General features: G+C 51.0%; 4 protein-coding genes across 4 annotated transcripts, besides 1 other annotated feature; 3 read left to right on the top strand and 1 right to left on the bottom strand.

Annotated features, from left to right (window-relative positions):
* Positions 1-18,146: part of a sequence feature (contig 1.105 755..277183(-1)) that runs on past both edges of the window.
* ANIA_06201 (uncharacterized protein) lies at positions 1,014-2,102 on the bottom strand (the record flags this gene model as incomplete). Its single annotated transcript, XM_658713.1, has 2 exons — positions 1,014-1,490; positions 1,560-2,102. 2 exons carry the CDS (start codon positions 2,100-2,102, stop codon positions 1,014-1,016), a joined length of 1,020 nt encoding a protein of 339 aa, XP_663805.1.
* Positions 7,138-7,360, top strand: ANIA_11502 (uncharacterized protein; the record flags this gene model as incomplete). Its single annotated transcript, XM_050611694.1, has 3 exons — positions 7,138-7,150; positions 7,183-7,273; positions 7,336-7,360. 3 exons carry the CDS (start codon positions 7,138-7,140, stop codon positions 7,358-7,360), a joined length of 129 nt encoding a protein of 42 aa, XP_050466978.1.
* Positions 14,615-16,255, top strand: rpL3 (ribosomal 60S subunit protein L3). The gene is made up of 6 exons (XM_050611690.1): positions 14,615-14,671; positions 14,745-14,776; positions 14,858-14,915; positions 14,983-15,139; positions 15,195-15,868; positions 15,919-16,255. Coding segments are annotated over exons 1-6 (1,179 nt in total). The 5' UTR covers positions 14,615-14,669; the 3' UTR covers positions 16,175-16,255.
* On the top strand, positions 16,662-17,375 carry ANIA_06203 (uncharacterized protein; the record flags this gene model as incomplete). Its single annotated transcript, XM_658715.2, has 2 exons — positions 16,662-17,006; positions 17,101-17,375. Exons 1-2 carry the CDS (start codon positions 16,766-16,768, stop codon positions 17,373-17,375), a joined length of 516 nt encoding a protein of 171 aa, XP_663807.1. The 5' UTR covers positions 16,662-16,765.

Here is an 18,146-nt window from a genome sequence, read left to right as displayed (position 1 = left end):
CACGTAGCGCAGGTGCCTTGATTAACCTGCTGATAACTGGGCTCTGGAGCGACTCCCGCGTTCTCATATTCGTCCTTGGTATCTAGGCTACAACAGTATAGAACTCTAGGCAGCCTGACCCCTGTCTTCAATTATCTGACCTAATGCCAACCCCATGCCAAGGCCATTTGCGAAAAAAGCACCATTCAGTTGAGAGCACAACTATCAGAAGTCATCACGCAGCTGGAGGATCGACAGCTAGGTATGCATGCAGCCAACCTTGCAGATCGCTCTTACATAATGAGATTCTGAAATTGGAATCCAAAGTGAGGAGGTTTACGGGGCATCTGTGGGCGGTAATACCTACGTAGATAGTAACTGGGCGACTGTACAGGGCTGTTCAAGGACGATCTGCAGTATGGTTTGTTTCTTGGCGTTATTGCGTTGGCGACACTGGCAGTACTGACCCGAAGAGGGTAAGGGTCCTTGGACTTATCAGGTTGCTATGGTTAGGGCGGGTTCTGATCATCGGCTTGGAAGATAGTAGGATACGGCTACAAGAAACAACAAAGCTAGTTATGACAGACTAAAAAAGTTGAAGAAGCAAGACCGGCCCGGGTATCAATTCTTGAGAGGTGTAGGCTGATAGAGTACAAGCATGGACTGAATGAACTAAACTGAACTGAAATGCAAGGCCTTCTAACTACGGGCCCCAATGCCCGTAGTGCCCGTAATGCCCGTTCCCAGGGACAACTATAATAATGAAAAGATAAATGGCGTACTTTCGTATTCCAATTCGAAAAGGAAATGAAAGCCCACGCGCCGTTGCAACCAGAACTCCGACTCCAAATCAAATGTGCCGCTGTCGAGGTAGTATAAAGAAATGTACCGAAGGAGAAAAATAAGCGCCCAGTTATCGTTCCACATATCCCAACATTGGTATCATGCTGCATTAAACGGTTTAATCGGAAATCAAGGCTCGTGCACGCTGGACAAGAAGGTGTGAATGACATGAAATGAGCAGTTAATCAGAGTCACCCAGAGGGCGAACGGGCTTTGCTAAGCCAGATTTGCCACCATCTGGAAACGCCCAATACAGCTGCTCGGCCGTCGTCCTTTCGTTCCGTCCCGTCAGGGTTACCAAGCATCATGGCGAAAACCCAGAAGAATGCTGCGATCCATGCGAGAAGGAGCAGGCCAAACGACATGAACGACGATAGCAAAAGCACCATTATTAGACCACCGACTGAGTAGCCTTCGCCGATTTCACCGACAGATGATTGTTCGCCGTCATTATAGACTGATGGCGGCCTGAGGCCGATCAACCGCTCATGGATGTGTAATTGCGGGACCAAGAGGTCGCACAATTGTGTACGTAACGAAGTCTTCCGCAAATACGGCACGCAGGAACAGAGCCGAAGAGGCAAGGTGAAAAGAGTAAATAGTAGTCCGAAGACAGTATAGATAGAGGCGAGAGATGAGAAAACGGGAATAGGAAGAGACATCCGGAACTGCGGCCCCGGCGATTAGTCCCGCACGCTAAGACGCCAATGACAAAGAACAGGATTGATGCAACTCACCAGCATCAGCACGGCATCCTCGCCGTCATCTGACAAAAAATCACCACCATGGGTTTCTCGTTTCTGAGCACGAGCAACATTGGGATTACGCTCGTCTCCCGACATGTATGATGAATGATCGGTCCAGCTCCCTCGGATACGGTCCTCTTTGCGCGCGGCTCCGTTACCGTAGGAGGATAAAATGGGATTTCCCTCGAGATATGCCGAGGATACGGAAGCCACTGGAGCCGCAGTGGGTTCGAGATCGGGACGGGATACAGGTTTCACAGACGGCTGGATGGAATGGCGATTAGATTGCGGGTAAGAGGAGTCCCACGAATCGGAGGGATACGGTCTCGAGGTGGCAGTGTGAACGGAGGCTCGTTCCGACGAGGGGAACTCAGCAATCCCGTTGTGGTCGGCGCCGCTGTGTCGCTGTGACGAGGACTGCGTCTCCGCCGGGAGATAAGCTGTGGGAGGAGCGGCCGGGTGACCTTCAGCACCGGAAAGGTACGCGGTCACAATCTGGGGCTCGTTCTGAGAGTAGACGTGCGACTGGGACATGTCCGGTTGTCTCATAGCGGGCAGTCAAGGTCGATGAAGGAGATGTAGGGACAGTCGAGAGTCGGTGGAGCAAACAAGGGCGCAACGGAGATCTGCCCTTTAAAAAATGCGACGGCACGCCAGGTGGTACAAGCAGTGCACAGCGAGAGCACCCTGAAGAAGTTCACTGCATGGTTCTAGGCGCAAGGGAGAATAATTTTCCTTCGCCTGATAATCGATAAACCTGACTGCTGGCGGGCGTGAGTCTGGAGACGACGAGGTGGAGAGCGAAGGCGTCGGCAAGGGAGCTGGTGAGGTGGAGGAACCGGGAGGGATGGAGAAGGGAGCGGAGGACAGAGAGGAGACGCGAAGAGAAAGAGCAGATTTATAAGGCCATGAGAGTCAGCCAGGGAGGTTACAGAAAACCCAAGAGAAGGACGAGAAAACCAAGAGAAGACCCAGACAAGAGCGTCGTTTGTCGAGAGCAATATGGGACTCTGCCAAGATGCGCCGAGCCTTGGCTGGGAATCGACCCTTTCTCGGTCGGAGGCCGCCAGCAGCAACGGCGAGACAAGGGAAGATTGAAGACCAAAGCGGAGCTGGCGAGTGCTTGCATGGATGGTGCTCCGTATAGATCGGAGCATGCTGTGCTGGCCTGCAGGCATTTTGCTAGAAGAAAATCGCTGCCAGAGTCTTGTTGCGGCAGTGCGAGTCGCTCCCGTGCCAAGTCTCTGTGGACATCGCCCTCCATACAGATTGGCCGCTTTCTAGGCTGGGCTCTTGGCATCCGCGTGACCCCGGCAGTTGAGGATCCCGATCAGATCGCACTGTTTTCCGTCTGGATATTATTATAGCTCAGTGGCCGACGAACTTTTTAGCTGACCTAGATCCAGAAGACTGGCGTCCATATTTCATCCTTGTTCTGTAGGGGGAAACCGTTTAGGCTGACCTTTGCTACATCGTACGCCGTAGATCTCAACCTCCCTAAACCCACAGCCCGTGATTGGTCGCGCGCTTGCAAATCCCACGGGACAGTCTCCACCTTGGTTTTCGTGAGTTGTACTTCGTACACACTTCATCTCGAATCTCTTTTCTGCACCCTTTCTCAACCCGCTAGACGCTTACTTCTCAGGCCGTGTCAACGGTCTGCATTACTCGAACCTGTTGGATAAAATCGCAAACGTCAATTTGAACTCTTCCTCCATAGTCTCGCGAAATCGATTCACGAAACGATCCGCAGGTCGGTCCGCGGAAACAGGCGATCCAGCGCCCAGCCTTGCCCAGTGCCGAGAAGTTGTTGGCATCACCATCTTACGAAATCACATATTGGCCATCTTTGTGTTCTGCCCGCTCTGCCCGGGACATCGGATGTAAAGGATACAATAGGATAAGAACAAGATGGATTCTGGCTCTGGATGTAGTTGGGTTGCGAGATCACGATCTCTATGCGTGAGAACGTCGTGAGAATGTCGCCAATTATTCACGGGGCGAAGTGAGCGTTGTTGCGGTTCCGAGACACTGACACACCCAAGCCCTTAGCTGTCCCAGATCCGTGGGGTCTACAGAGTGGGATCCCATGTTTCGGCTGCCTCCCGGCTGTACTCTTGCGTAGCGCGATTTACCCCATTTTACCCAATCTACCCGTCCACACAGAGGCCGTTGATCGGACTCCTGCTCTTGTCCGTCTATCTTGGCCCTCGGCGCTTGGCAGGTGCCTAGACGTGAGGTCAGAATCCTATTACCTTGGCCTGGTCGTATCCCTTGTTGCTGGTACTGTGTTTTGGCTGTGCCGCTGTGAGCGCATGATTCTCATTTCGGGGTGTAAACGGTCCAGCACTGGGTGGCCCTGGATCAGCGCCTGATGGGTCGACGGGCTTGAGCCTGGGAGGACCTCGATATGACAAGCCAGCTCAGCCAATAACGATCTGCCGTTCGAGATAACAGAAACTCCTAGGGCTGACTTCAAATCCTCCGAGACAGCTCATAAACCAGATCATGCATGCGACCCTCAGGATTTCACAAACACTTCATCACATAGCTAGGCCCTGTACACCATCGAACCACGGCATTCATTCCGAGAAGATTCGCGATGAGTACTCGGGAATATGGATGGCATTCCAGGGTGCCTGGTCTGTGCAGTGTGACCAGGCCCCTGCCGCGAATATGACCATGATTTTTCTTGAAGTGCGTGGCATGGCCAATGGCCATATTGTGCCACATTTTATTCCTTTAGTATATGGGATAGTCATCGGTGCGTCGTGGATAAAAACAATCTCTGTAAGGATAGAAAAGCAGACAGCCCTTGTGATATGCCGGTCATCCGGGTGGCTTATCTTGGCTTGATGATGATCCCGATGATCACGGAGAACCTTTCCTGACCTCTTCTGAATCCTCGTCATGAAATGAAAGCCTACCGTTCGTTGAAGTACCCGTGACACCTGAAGTTGCGCGGCAGGAACTGCATACATGACCCTGCTACTCCGCAGATATTTAGTCCTAGCACTCCCGTATCGTTATGTCAGCCTATATTCCGCTGGCCCGGAAACATTTGGCAATATATCAGCCATCATATTTGACTACTCTGAGTATACTCTAGGCAGGTATGATATGCCATCAAGAGACCCAACGCCACGTTACTGTATAATTCACCGAAAAAGTCTCCGAGCTAGTAATTCACCAGTCTAGACTCAACGACGCCTCTCTATCTCCTTAAGGCAATGGTAATACAAAATCACGAGCTTTAGACTCAGGCGAGAAGACTCGAACATGCCAGGCTCCGGCTAGTGTTCAAAACAAATAAGGGACCGAATATGCTCTCAGCGCGGTCTTGTGCTGCCTAGACTCCGTTCTACAAACTCTGAGGCTAGTTGGCTGTAGCTGAGCCAGAAGTCCTGAGACTTCTATCGATGTTCTGATGCACGATGTACTTGATTAATCGGCATATGTCTACCAATCATACTTCTTATATCGAGGTTAAACAATGCGCCAAAGTCGCATTATCACAAGCATCTGCTTGCATCAGGGCGGCGACGCTGTTCATATATATCAAAGTTCTTTATCCTCTCATCTGGAAGCCTTTTCAGGTCGGGCTTCAGCTGAGTTAGACCCTGCTGGTCATGCCTACACCTTCCTCGGTTTCATCAGGGGAAATACTTTTCGCCAGACTTCCGCTTCGTGATTGAGCCTAGCAGGCAGAGACATGGTATGAAGACCGAATCTCTGGCAGGAGACTAGTGAAGTTGCCTAGTATAGGCAACGTAGCCTACTACGTCAACTCTTCTGGGAAGACATTGTGTTTGACCAATGCCGTTGGGATTATACAGCATGAACATAATAAATAAGCATAGCCATCATGCTATGGCGGTAGGTTAGCGTGGTGGTGGATATAAATGGATTCACTAGCTGAAAGGTAGGTATCTCAATTTACTTGAAAAGCGTGCATTCTGCGGGATCGAGTCTGGACTGGCCTGGATCTAAAATACGAGTAATAGGTCGCGGACGATATTCCTGAGGATGAGACAACAATCTGATTCGCGAAATGTCTGTCTCGTTGCTTCGCTATCTTCGTTGATATTTAGCGTCCGCAGATATATGTACAATCTACCACGGTTCTAGGAGCATACACCTATCTGCGCAGTTAATCTTCACTCCATCCCCCCTCATCCACATGTCTGCCAAATATCTTCAAATGACCGGGCTCTAGTGGACAAAACTACGACGAACTAACGTAACACCCAACTTAGATTGCGGCTCCAATCGTCCAGAATCCAGCCACAAGACGGCCGGTGAAGGAGAAGCAGCAGTGAAATATGATACTAGTGGTCTACGTAAGCAAGGCAGAACTTCAATGACACGACACTCATCACACAACACAACGCATCCACCGTATGCAGTGCAACACACCAACAACCACCGGCGGGGTACAAAAGACGCCAGGTTGAACCTTGAGTAGACACAGTGCGGCGCAGGACATGAAGTATACAGCACGTACTTAGGCCGCCGCAAATATTAGTCCTGCAGCAGCTGGGAGGGAAGCTGGAGTAGACTTGAGCCTTGGGTGCTTACCTTTAGTCCGCCGGGGATGAAGACTCGACCATCCTGCATAATGCTGTATGACCTGAGAATGTTGTTACGGTGTTGTGCTTGCCAGGGAAGGTAGATTGGTGTATCAAGCTTACTATAATGAAATTCGCATTCTGATGTCCTGTTCCAATATTTCACGTCCTTTTTTTTTTTTTTTTTGCTTTTGTACGTTTACATCCGTCTTGGACGTCCTCGGTTACAATCACGGGCTAAGAACCATGCTGGATTCTTGGCTGTATATAACCTCTAAGATAATCCCAGCAGAAGATCATCACCGCAAGCCCTGTTTCAAATACCGGCAACGAGTGAGATGCCGGGGGATAAGATGGTAGAAGTCCGCATAGAAAAGTAGAAGGTTCGACGTACATGATGCGCCTGCAGCTGGCCTCAGATCTATCGATCCCTTGAATTGTCCAGGGAAATTCCCATAAGGACGGCCTCCAATTTCTGCATACGGGTTCTGGCAGCAGCAGAACCCCGAGTACTGCATCTGCTAGGCATTTAGGACCAGGTAGGGAGGCAGGCAGATTCGATTCTAATTTTGACTGCCGTATAAATCTAGCCCTTGTATGGCATCCTAAGAGTTGTGATTCAGACTGCGTTTAACCTGCATCATTCGACCTTCGACCCTCGACCCTCAGGGTTCTGCTTCTGTGCTGCTACGCGTAGTCCGCCAGGCATCATAACGGTAAACTACGCTGTTAGTATTGTTATTGTTATTGTTATTGTTGTTGTTGTGAGCCGGAATAGCGATGAGTTATGTAAGGAGTGGGTCACATGATGCAAGAAATGGAGGGGTGAGGTTCATGCCCATGGCGGCCGTTCTCGGATCGGATCGCAGTGCAGATGGAAAATGCCGGAAACATTGGCCGAGGTCAATGTCGACTGAACGCATTCTTCGGCTATGGAACTGACGTCCATCGCATGTCGCGTTCATCCATGGCTCCGCTACCGTTCGAATGATCTCATCATCATGACCGACATACGTACGTACGTACTCCTACGGACCGGGCTCCAGAGGTAGAATTACAGCCCGTGCTGGACCCTGGATACGGCTCGGGAGGCTGGAGCAAGGTTGCGAAAGTTAGGAAAGTTCCGGTACCCGTTGAGTAAGCAGTTTTTAGCTTTGAAACGTGGATGAATATGTCATTGCCATTGCCATTGTATTTAGACTTTGGCCTATACTTCGTATCTGAATTCACCTGACTACGGCACCAAGAGTTCTGTGGGGCGTGAAGACGGCATGGCATAATAAAGCGGCCTTTTCTTTTTGGAAGACTTCGTAGCGGAGTCCCTAAATTTTAGTAATAACACCACAAGGGCTGATTTTTCGCTTTTAATTATTGGTATGAGTATTTTTTATGGACAGTTTAGGCCAAGTTTATGGCTAAGGACAAGCGCTGCTTCCTGGCCGGTTGCAATTCGTTGACCCGGGGCTCAGATACGACAATGCGGGGTCGGCTATTAATTTTAGTGCCAGCCATACCTAGGGAATGGTGCATACGGAGTGCCGGTAAATATACGGAGTATCTACTCTAGGTATCTGAATTGGAGCAATAGCGTATGATGTGGCTAACTGGCTTCACTTTTCGTGCGCCTCTCAAAAAGAGTGGCGGAGTTTTGTGGCCCAGATCTCTGATCTTGAACTGGATCTCACACTGGATACCTGCGTAACGACGTGTTAGAAGGAAGGCTGAGATTTAGGGAGACGGCTTATTCACATTGAATTTACCTGGATAGGATATATATGTGAATTGAAGTTGATAAGTTGAGTAGTGTACGATGACTAATCTGTGAACGATGAACGAGTGTCCATCTTATTGCGCCCGTCACCTAGAATAGATAAAACCTAGCGACAGCCGTCACAAATATTATATTAGCACTGGCGCATTCAAGGTCTCTCTTAAAGTGATGCGGCAAACGCCAACTTGAGTCTCAACTCTCAAATCAAACCAACGGCCGTTCCTCGGGCCCGAGGATAAGGGCGGGATGGGGTGGACGAGTTTGCTCCCATAATAGGGCGCCACATCCACATCAGCCCTGCACTATGGGGTTTTTGGCGTATATTATTTCAAGAAAAAGAAAAAGAAAAAGAAAAAGAAAAATAAAATAAAATTACCCTTCATTATTATTATACACCTGACTATGGATTGTCGATTGTCTACCATTAACTCTACGTGCTGTATCCCTTCAATGCCCACCAAAGGGTGGTGCAGTCAGCAGCAAGGGTGCTGGACAGAAACCAACTGAGCGATCGCACGACTCCACTTGAGGCGATGTATCAAGATCAGCCTGGAGCACAGCATTCGGAACGGGCCCACCGGTCAAAAAGTCCGTCGCCTTAAAGCTGTGGCGGACGGGCTGCAAGCCTGAGGCAGCCAAGATCCTAAGCTAGGTCCGCGCAGGCCAGGGGGCGCTGCATCGAGCCTAGCGTAGGGTTATCTAAGCCACTGGCGCACCGACCATCGGCCTGGATACCCAGAGACGAGAGTAATAATGACTCTAATTCATGATGCCGCCATGACGGAACAGATCTCCCAGATCCAGAAATTGAACGTTGCATGCCACTCTCAGCCGTTTCTCCTGATCTAAAGACTACCCACATAATTATCCACTTGGTCCCGATCTACAGCGACGACAGAAAAAACAAAAAATGATAACATTATCATGGTGATAGTGCATCTGCGAGACAACGCATAAGATTGTCGGCTGAACATGGCCGGAAATATGCAGCATTATTGTTTGACGGACGTCGGATTGACATCGTTGAACCTGCTCGGCGCTTCCCTGCAGCATCTGCTGAAGGGGGGAATCAGTCTGATGATCCCGTCTGTCAATGCTTACTGCTTATACTGCTAAGACTGGTTGGGAGGATGATGATGATGATTATTATTAGGGGCAGGGTGATCAATCCGACAAATTGCTTTTTGTGGGCCCTTTAGCTCATTCCGTCAACAGCGCCTGTGAGTCGGCCAGGTCGGCCAGGTGTGAGTGTGACTGCAGAAGGGCCGGCCCCATCCAGGCGTGGGGACTGGAGACTGGAGTGGTGGAGTCACGACTCAGCAAGTGCGTTGAATATGCCGGGCTCAACTTTCGATTCCTCGGTTTGCAAGGTCGTGTGGGAACCTTGATGCCACCTGCAGCGACTAGCTTTTTCAGGCGGGGCTGCGTTACGGCATGTATGTATGAGCGGATAAGAGGTGAGACCGTGAGAAACGCCTCATGCCGGTTTCCCTGTCCTTAAGCAGGCCACTTATGTAGGAGGTTGCCGGGAGCTTACCGACCTTAGCAGGCTGAGCTTATGGCCCCGGGCTCTGGGCATGCTCCGGAGTTACACCAGTCAGGGATGTGCGCAGCCCAAGGGCCCACATGCCCACTTGGGATTATTATTATTTGCGCTAGAACCATTTAATTTAATTTTAATAAATTGCCTAAATAAAATGGCACGGGGAAAGGTGGGCCGGGCGGGTCTTATCCACATGCAGCAGCTGTCGGCGAGTCACAGCCCGCAACTGGGGGTTCGTGCTGGGCATCCCTGGGTGGTGGCCGTCGTTGGCGCTTCGAGTCGTCAGCCTTTTTTGCCCTGTTTTGACTCCATGCGATCGACCTTCTTCTTTCTAACTCAACAGGGCCCTTCTGTCCTTTTTATCTTGCCCTTATTAGTCATATGTCCCGAAGGATCCGATTCCTGGGCGGCTGGCATTGCAACTGTGCTCAAAGTATCACGAATCACTTGCTAGCACTCTGCTATCTTTGGCGTACTAGCGCCTGCACTACTGATCTGAACAACGACCCCGGAATGCTTTTTTATTTCGACCTCTTTCTGGTAATTTTCGGCCCCTAATTTTGAAGCCTCGTATATTCGGCCGCATACTCCATCCTTATAGACGGATCTATGCATTCATGTATTTAGCAAGGCTGATGCCAACAAACCGCAGTTCAGGCTAGCACCATCTCCAGACTGAAAAGTTGTCCTTCCAGAAAAGGAATGGAGAGGAATGGGGTGTCCACGCGAGGCGGCGTACGCCGTACAAATCTGAGGATCCAGCTGGATGCATATCTCCATACTCGCTTATCGAGAATCTTACTGAGCGCCCCGTACATTATTGAACTTTGACCATAATTGCCTGGATAGTAGTATGGTGGCATGTCCCCGTAAGACGCTTCGTATATCTGAAGACAACTGCTCAGACCGCCGCACCGGAGAATTGCGCCAGTCAGGCTTCACTAACCGCGGATATGACGGCCCCACCAGCTAGACTGTTCCTGGATTGCCGACCAGTGTCCACTATTGTCCACATTAAGCTGCTTTTTCTGTTCTCGATTTGGTGCCTGAGAGATCAGACATCGACCGTAGTGGTTGGGGTCTTGTGTCTTTGGTGTGCTTTTGGAGTTTGGACGTCGTCGCCAGCCCCTCGACCTTTCCTCCCATCCTCTCCCGCTCTTCTTCTCTTCTTCTTCTTCTTCTCTCTCCTCCTTTTGGCGCTACTCTCTGTTCCTTTTGGACACCCTTGCCTTGTGCCTTGCCAGTATTCTCAGATATCCCCTCTTCGCTCACATTGCCTTCCTACTTCAATTCTTTTGTCTTCCTACCCTTCTCCAGCACCCCCTTCATTGCCATTTGGCCTCTATTCGCCCGCTCTCCCAACCTCTGTATTCTGCCCTTTCCGCATTCATCCTTTGGCCCATCATCTTTAGGCTTCGTTCTTCTTCATTCTCTTCTTTATTATTGTCTTGTGTCTATATATCCTTCTTACTCTTACCCACCTGTTTGCCAAGAACTAGGTGATCGGACACGCCATCTACCACTTCAACCGGCCTGCCTCCTTACGTGCTGCCAGGCCGACGTTGGGGGAATATTTGTTCCGGAACGAACGTTGCGACTTAACCACAAGGTCATTGGGTCACCAGCTTGCGCGACCATCTATACCGGGGCTGTGCGACACATAGAGGTGACACGGGGATTGGTTGCATCATTGTGTCGCAAAGTTAATCGCTATCATCCGAGACCGGCTGTTTTGCGATTTCATTTCAATCCAGCATTTGCGCTATGGCTCACACCCAACCGTCGCCTACTGGCGGCGTCACTCCCCACCATGGCCACCTGGCCGCCCACCCAGTGAACGGCCATCTGCCTATGCAGTCGCCGGCGCAGAAGCCTCCGCTCAGTACTGCCCAGAAAATCGCGGCATTGAATGAGCAGGTCTGGCTGCAAATAGGTACGTGATGCTATGTTATAACGCGCCCAGCGCAAACTTTCGCATACTGACTAGGTTTTATAGGCAACTTGACTGAGCTGATGGGCGATCTGGATGGCGCTATGAACGCGTATGAACAAGCTTTACGGCATAATCAATGGTCTGTTCCTGCTATGAATGCGATCTCCTGCATCCTTCGAACAAGAGAGCAGTTTCCCAAGGCTATCGAATACCTTCAGAATATTCTTAAGCTGGATCCCGGTAGCGGAGAAACATGGGGAAGTCTAGGTATGTTTGGAGAAGCAGCGATGTCCGCGGGAAACGGCTAACCTGCCCTTCTAGGTCACTGCTACCTTATGATGGACAATTTGCAAGAAGCATACACATCTTACCAACAAGCGCTTTACCACTTGCGGGATTAAGTTTCGTCAATGTTTTGACTGTCGATCAAGCCTAACAGACGTATAGGAACCTAAGCTGTGGTATGGAATCGGTATCCTTTATGACCGATATGGCTCTCTCGACCACGCCGAAGAAGCTTTCTCTCAAGTCATGCGGATGGCCCCCGACTTCGAAAAGGCTAACGAGATCTACTTCCGGTTGGGTATAATCTACAAGCAGCAGCAGAAATTTAACCAGAGTCTGGACGTAAGTGCACGACTACTGCTGCGTTCGAGCTATTACTGACGAGTCTAGTGCTTTAAATACATCGTCAATGATCCTCCGCGCCCCTTAACTGAGGAAGACATTTGGTTCCAGATTGGTCACGTGCATGAGCAGCAGAAAGATGTAGGTGCAATATTTCAAATAAGGTTGTTCTATCTGCTGACAGCATTATAGTTCGAAGCTGCGCAACAAGCGTATAGGCGCGTACTCGACCGTGATCCCAACCACGCAAAAGTGTTGCAGCAGCTTGGATGGTTGTATCACCAGCAAAGCGGTAGCTTCGAGAGCCAACAAAAAGCTATCGAATACCTTGAGAAGTCAGTCAGCGCAGATAACTCCGATGCCCAGAGTTGGTACCTTCTGGGCCGCTGTTACATGTCGCAAGCCAAATACCCCAAGGCGTACGAAGCGTATCAGCAGGCGGTCTATCGCGACGGCCGCAACCCAACTTTCTGGTGCTCGATTGGTGTGCTGTACTACCAGATCAATCAATACCGTGATGCGTTGGATGCGTACTCGCGTGCTATTCGCCTGAATCCGTACATCTCGGAGGTGTGGTACGATCTGGGAACTCTTTATGAGTCTTGCAACAACCAGATCGCTGATGCGCTCGATGCGTACGGTCGTGCGGCTGACCTGGATCCTACCAATGTTCATATCAAGGCCCGCCTGCAGCTTCTCCAGAGCCAGCTGTCAGGTTCCGGCCAGAGCAATGGTCCCGCCCCGCAGCCTCAGGACGTCCATCCCCAGGCTTACCAGGCTCCTGGCGTTGGTGCCCCCCCTGCACCTCAGTGGGGAGCTCCTGCTCCCACAGGAGGACCACCTGCCCAGGCTCCTGCTCCTCCCCAGCAGATTGACGCCTGGAACCGTAACATCAACGACCTTCGGACTCAGGCTCAGGCGCCGGGCGCAAACGGCTATGATCCCCGCGAGGGACCTCGCCCTGGTGCAATCCAGCAACCCAGCCCTCGTCAAGAACCAGGACGAGGATTGCCTGATGGCGCCCGTCCGCTCGGTGTGCGGTCGCCGAAGCCTGGTCTTGCCGGCCCTGGCGTTTATCCTCCTGGTCATGCTCTGCCACAGCTCACTAATGCTCCTCCACCGACTAATGATCGTGCCCCTAGCGGTGCTGGCTTTGCTTCTGCTACCCGTGGTGCCTTGCCTCCTGGTGCTGCCCCCGCGGGCCCGGCTCCTAATGGAGCGCCTGGCTCTGCTGGCCCCATGCCACCTTACCACCGTCCGTTCACACCACCCACTGAAATCAGACCAATTCGAGATGAACGCCCCTCTTCCCCTGGATCTACATACCCTCATCAGAACTACCATCACGGTCCCAGCGTGGCGGTTCAAGGCTCTAACAGCTCAGGTATTGCGGGTGGGGCGCCTCCACCAGCATCTGCTGTCTCTGCTGCTGAGGCTGCTGCGCGTGACCGTGAAGACCGCCCTGGTTCGGCCATGAAGCGTGGGCGGGAATGGGAGGCTGACGGTCCAGTCAAGAAGCTTGCAAGTGAAGAAAACCGCTCCAGGCTGGATGAGCAGATCGGCCGTCGCGTTCCATCTCCTAGCCGCTTGCCTTCTCCAGGCGAGATGCAACGGTCCGACGTTCGCCGTGAGGATCAACGCCGGGCCAATGAAGGCTACCATCCTTCCGAAGCCGCTCACCACCCTCCAACTCTCCCCTCAATTCAGCACATGCCGCAACATGCTTCCGGTGGCACCCTTCCACCGATGGCTGAGAGCGCTCCCACACCATCTAACGGGCCTGCCACTATTCCTCCTACTACTCAAGTTCAGGTTCAAGTATCTGTCAAGGAGGAACATGCCCGGGCTGAACAAGCTCCAGCTCACGAGCCTGCTGCACGTAAAATGGATGTAGACGAGGATTACGATGACGATGGCGAAGATGATAAGAAGGCTGCTGCGAAGGGTAGTCCCCATGGCAGCGCAGCAGGCAGCGCCAATGGAAACAGCAATGGCGTTGGCAAGTCGGAAACAGCTGCGTAAAACTTCACACTCACGCACATCATGTCGGAGGACGTTGCAACATCACACCCAAAGTCACAATTGAAGATCTGAATGATGCCCTTGTTACGAGAAAACAATCTACCTTCGCTTACACCTCCACCATTTCTTTCTCTAACTGTGTTTGATCCCCCTTATGTTTTAGCTTTCTGTCTCCGGTGGCATCTACACTTGCTGTTTTTTAGCCCTTAAGGTAGTTTAGCTTAGGTCAGCCCAAAGTTGTATTGTACGATTGGGACTATGATTGTGTTTAAGCGCCCAATACAAGCAAAATCATCATTTTCAGCTATTGAGTGTTTCCACCATAGGTCAGTAAAAATTGCACAGACAACCGCAGCTGGAGAGTAAGTCTTAGGAAAGAAAAGACGAACACGAGATATGGACGAAGAACTGCAGTCATAAATGGAGGGCGGGAAATTTGAACGTTAACAAAGGTGGGCACGTACTTGATGCCTAAGGCTACAATAGGTGTGCGCTAGCCTAAACAGGGCTAAGTGCCAAGACTCCTCGCTTAGACGGCGCCCACACTCGTTAAGCGTTGCAAAATCGGACTTGCGGCCAAACCTGGAGATAGACACTCTCACTCACCACCTCGACAACTAACGACAACAGGGTCAAGATGTGAGTATTTTGATGTCGAAGTAAACGAAAATTGCTCCAATGGACAATTGCTAATTACATTTTGTCTGAATAGGAGTCACCGGAAGTACGAAGCGCCTCGGCACGGTTCGTCAACCTTTTCGCCTCGATTTTGAAGATACGAGCTTCGTGTGTGTGTGGGATTTGTACTGACTGAGAGTTGTTCAGGCTCCCTTGCCTACCTGCCCCGCAAGCGCGCTGCCAGACACCGTGGAAGGGTCAAGAGGTTAGTTTGGAATAAAAAATATGTTACTGGCAGTAGGAGCGACGAATACTGAAACTTTTTGCGACAGCTTCCCCAAGGATGACCCCAAGAAGCCCGTTCACCTGACGGCCTCCATGGGTTACAAGGCCGGTATGACCACTGTTGTCCGTGACCTTGACCGTCCTGGTGCCAAAATGCACAAGAAGGAGATTGTTGAGGCTGCCACCGTCATTGAGACTCCTCCTGTACGTGCCGAAGAATTTTCTATGTAGTAACTTGGTATATGCTGACAATTACTAGCTCATTGCTGTCGGTGTTGTCGGTTACATCGAGACTCCCCGTGGTCTTCGCTCTCTCGCGACCGTTTGGGCTGAGCACCTGAGCGACGAGGTCAAGCGTCGCTTCTACAAGAACTGGTACAAGAGCAAGAAGAAGGCTTTCACCAAGTACGCCAAGAAGCACTCTGAGGAGAACGGCGCCTCCATCACCCGCGACCTTGAGCGCATTAAGAAGTACTGCACTGTCGTCCGTGTGCTCGCTCACACCCAGATCCGCAAGACTCCTCTCAAGCAGAAGAAGGCCCACCTTATGGAGATCCAGGTCAACGGTGGCTCCGTTGCCGAGAAGGTTGACTTCGCCCGCAACCTCTTCGAGAAGCCCATCGAGATCGACACCATCTTCGAGAAGGACGAGATGATCGATGTCATTGCCGTCACCAAGGGTCACGGTTTCCAGGGTGTTACCAGCCGTTGGGGTACCAAGAAGCTTCCTCGCAAGACTCACAAGGGTCTCCGCAAGGTTGCTTGTATCGGTGCCTGGCACCCTAGCCACGTCCAGTGGACCGTTGCCCGTGCCGGTCAGATGGGTTACCACCACCGTACCTCTTGCAACCACAAGGTCTTCCGCATTGGCAAGGGCTCCGACGAGGCCAACGCCTCCACCGACTTCGATGTCTCCAAGAAGCAGATCACTCCGTATGTCCCTCTACCCCTTTTAACCTCCTCAAAACCACTAACAGTTGCAGTCTTGGTGGCTTCGTCCGCTACGGTGAGGTCAAGAACGACTTCATCCTGCTCAAGGGTTCCGTCCCTGGTGTTAAGAAGCGTGTCATGACCCTGCGCAAGACCCTGTACCCCCAGACCAGCCGAAGGGCTACCGAGAAGGTCGACCTCAAGTGGATCGACACCTCCTCCAAGTTCGGTCACGGTGCTTTCCAGACGCCCGAGGAGAAGCGCGCTTTCATGGGTACCCTCAAGAAGGACCTCGTTACTTCTGCTTAAGGTGTTTACGGAGATTATGGCTTGGTGTAGTACAAATTATTATGCGGTTCAATAAAAAAGCGAATACTTCAACCACTCTGCCTGTAGTGTTGCTTTTCTTGGTCCATTGGGACTTGTTGAAGCGGCAAGCGTTTAGACTGCAGTTGTAGACTTTGTAGATATTGATGTAGACTAGGCCGGCTTTCAGCACAGTTAGGGCGGAGTCGGTGGAAAATCCTGCATTTCCTCCTCGCAACTTCACGCACTTTTGACAATCCACAAGGCGGCCCATTTTACTCTGTTTGCTAGCTGTAAACTGTTGTACATCGGGTCACCCAGACACAGAGTTCTCCATTGTTCGGCGATATGCGCAAGTGGCAGGACACCCGCAACGCCCATTGCGTCATTGATCACCTCCGTCCCTCTTTCGCTTCACCACTTGCACCGTCACATTTTCAGCCAACCACAACCCTTCGCCAGTTTTCGTCTACATCTTTAAACCGTCAGCAAATTTTTGCTGCAACCAAAATACGAGCACTGCCCCGAGACAAACTCATCTACGCCTCTACATACGTCCATCAACCCACATCACTGTTATCAACCGCCCGCACCATGTCCTCAGACGACGCCTATATGTCCTTTCTAGACAAGGCAAACGCAGACCTCGATAGTGGCCGCGCACAACAAGCAAACACAACTCAGCAGGCCCGTACAGAAACCGTAGACGTCAACGTCAAAGTTCCGGCCCCGCTTACATCCGTCGACGCATACTACATCTCCGACACGGACGAGCCGTTTGAGCCTGTTGCACTGAAGTGGGAGGGAGCGCAGAGGGGAGTTTGGCCTGATGCCTGTACGTTTCGCAGACACTATACCTTCAGATATCATGAATGTGTTGCTACTATTGGCGATGTCGATGCTAACCCTGTCTGTTTTACACTATCTAGCATCCTTTTCGAAACTCATCTCAGTCAACACAGACCTGTCGGACACCATTGAGACATTATCGCCTTCTTCATTTGATCCAAGAAATCAATATGCTTCCGCGCTTAGGGCAGTGCGTGCTGCTGCTGTCGAGAATTCGAAAGGGGACGAGTCTGCGGTCGAGGTGAAGGTTTATCGGGTTGAGGTTGGAACGTCACGTGTTGAGTATTATATTACGGCCTTAGATGGGGAGGGGGGCTTGCTTGTGGGGTTGAGGGCGAAGGCGATTGAGAGCTAGATTTGAGATGTAGGTGGTTTCATTCTCTTATGTTATACGACATCATATTCTTGTTTAGTTGTGGTCTTGTAGACGGGCTGACGGTTTGACGTTGTTCTCGAATACCAGACGGATATGATGGACATTACTGACATTCTTCAAGAGTTTGTTATAGCAACGAGATTCCGAGTTCGTTCTAGTTCATTCTTCATGCTCTCATATGAATGAAATTTTCAGAAATATACCGAATAGTTTAAAGTGATAGATAGGTTTGGCACTTGGTACACTGTACAAGTCAATATTGCGAGGTTGGCTAATCGTGCATGAACCAGGAGCTTCTGTTCTATCCGCACATGCAGCGCCACCAGTTCCTGCAGTTGAATTGGAGGCTTCACCTTTACTCCTGCAGGGAAATGACTAGTTTCGCAAGCTTACAACAAGGATCCAAGGGTTCAGTGTATCCCAAGCATTCCTCACCTGGGCTTGCCTTGATCTGGAGCGCTGAGCATACAGGAGGAGTACGTGTTCTGCTCCTAGCAGTGTCTGGACCACCTGCATTACCAGGATATTTACTTCTGCATGCGCGTCAGTTGCCACATAGTCAGGAAAGAGTGCCTACAAGCCTCGAATCCTGCCACTTTTTTGAGGGGCTTCTATCCCGTCAGGCTTTCTTTATCCCTTCCTTGACTGACTCCATCAATCCGCCGCCAGGACAAGCGCCTCCTCGCTCTTTCATTCTCGCACTCTGTCGCTCGTCGTTGCTCCATTCTTGTCCCTATTTTCTGTTTATTC

This window comes from Aspergillus nidulans, chromosome I (genome assembly GCF_000011425.1).
Source record: "Aspergillus nidulans FGSC A4 chromosome I".
Classification (NCBI taxonomy): Eukaryota; Fungi; Ascomycota; class Eurotiomycetes; order Eurotiales; family Aspergillaceae; genus Aspergillus; species Aspergillus nidulans.
Note: the sequence above shows the minus strand (reverse complement) of the source record. Positions and strands in the feature narration are given on the sequence as shown.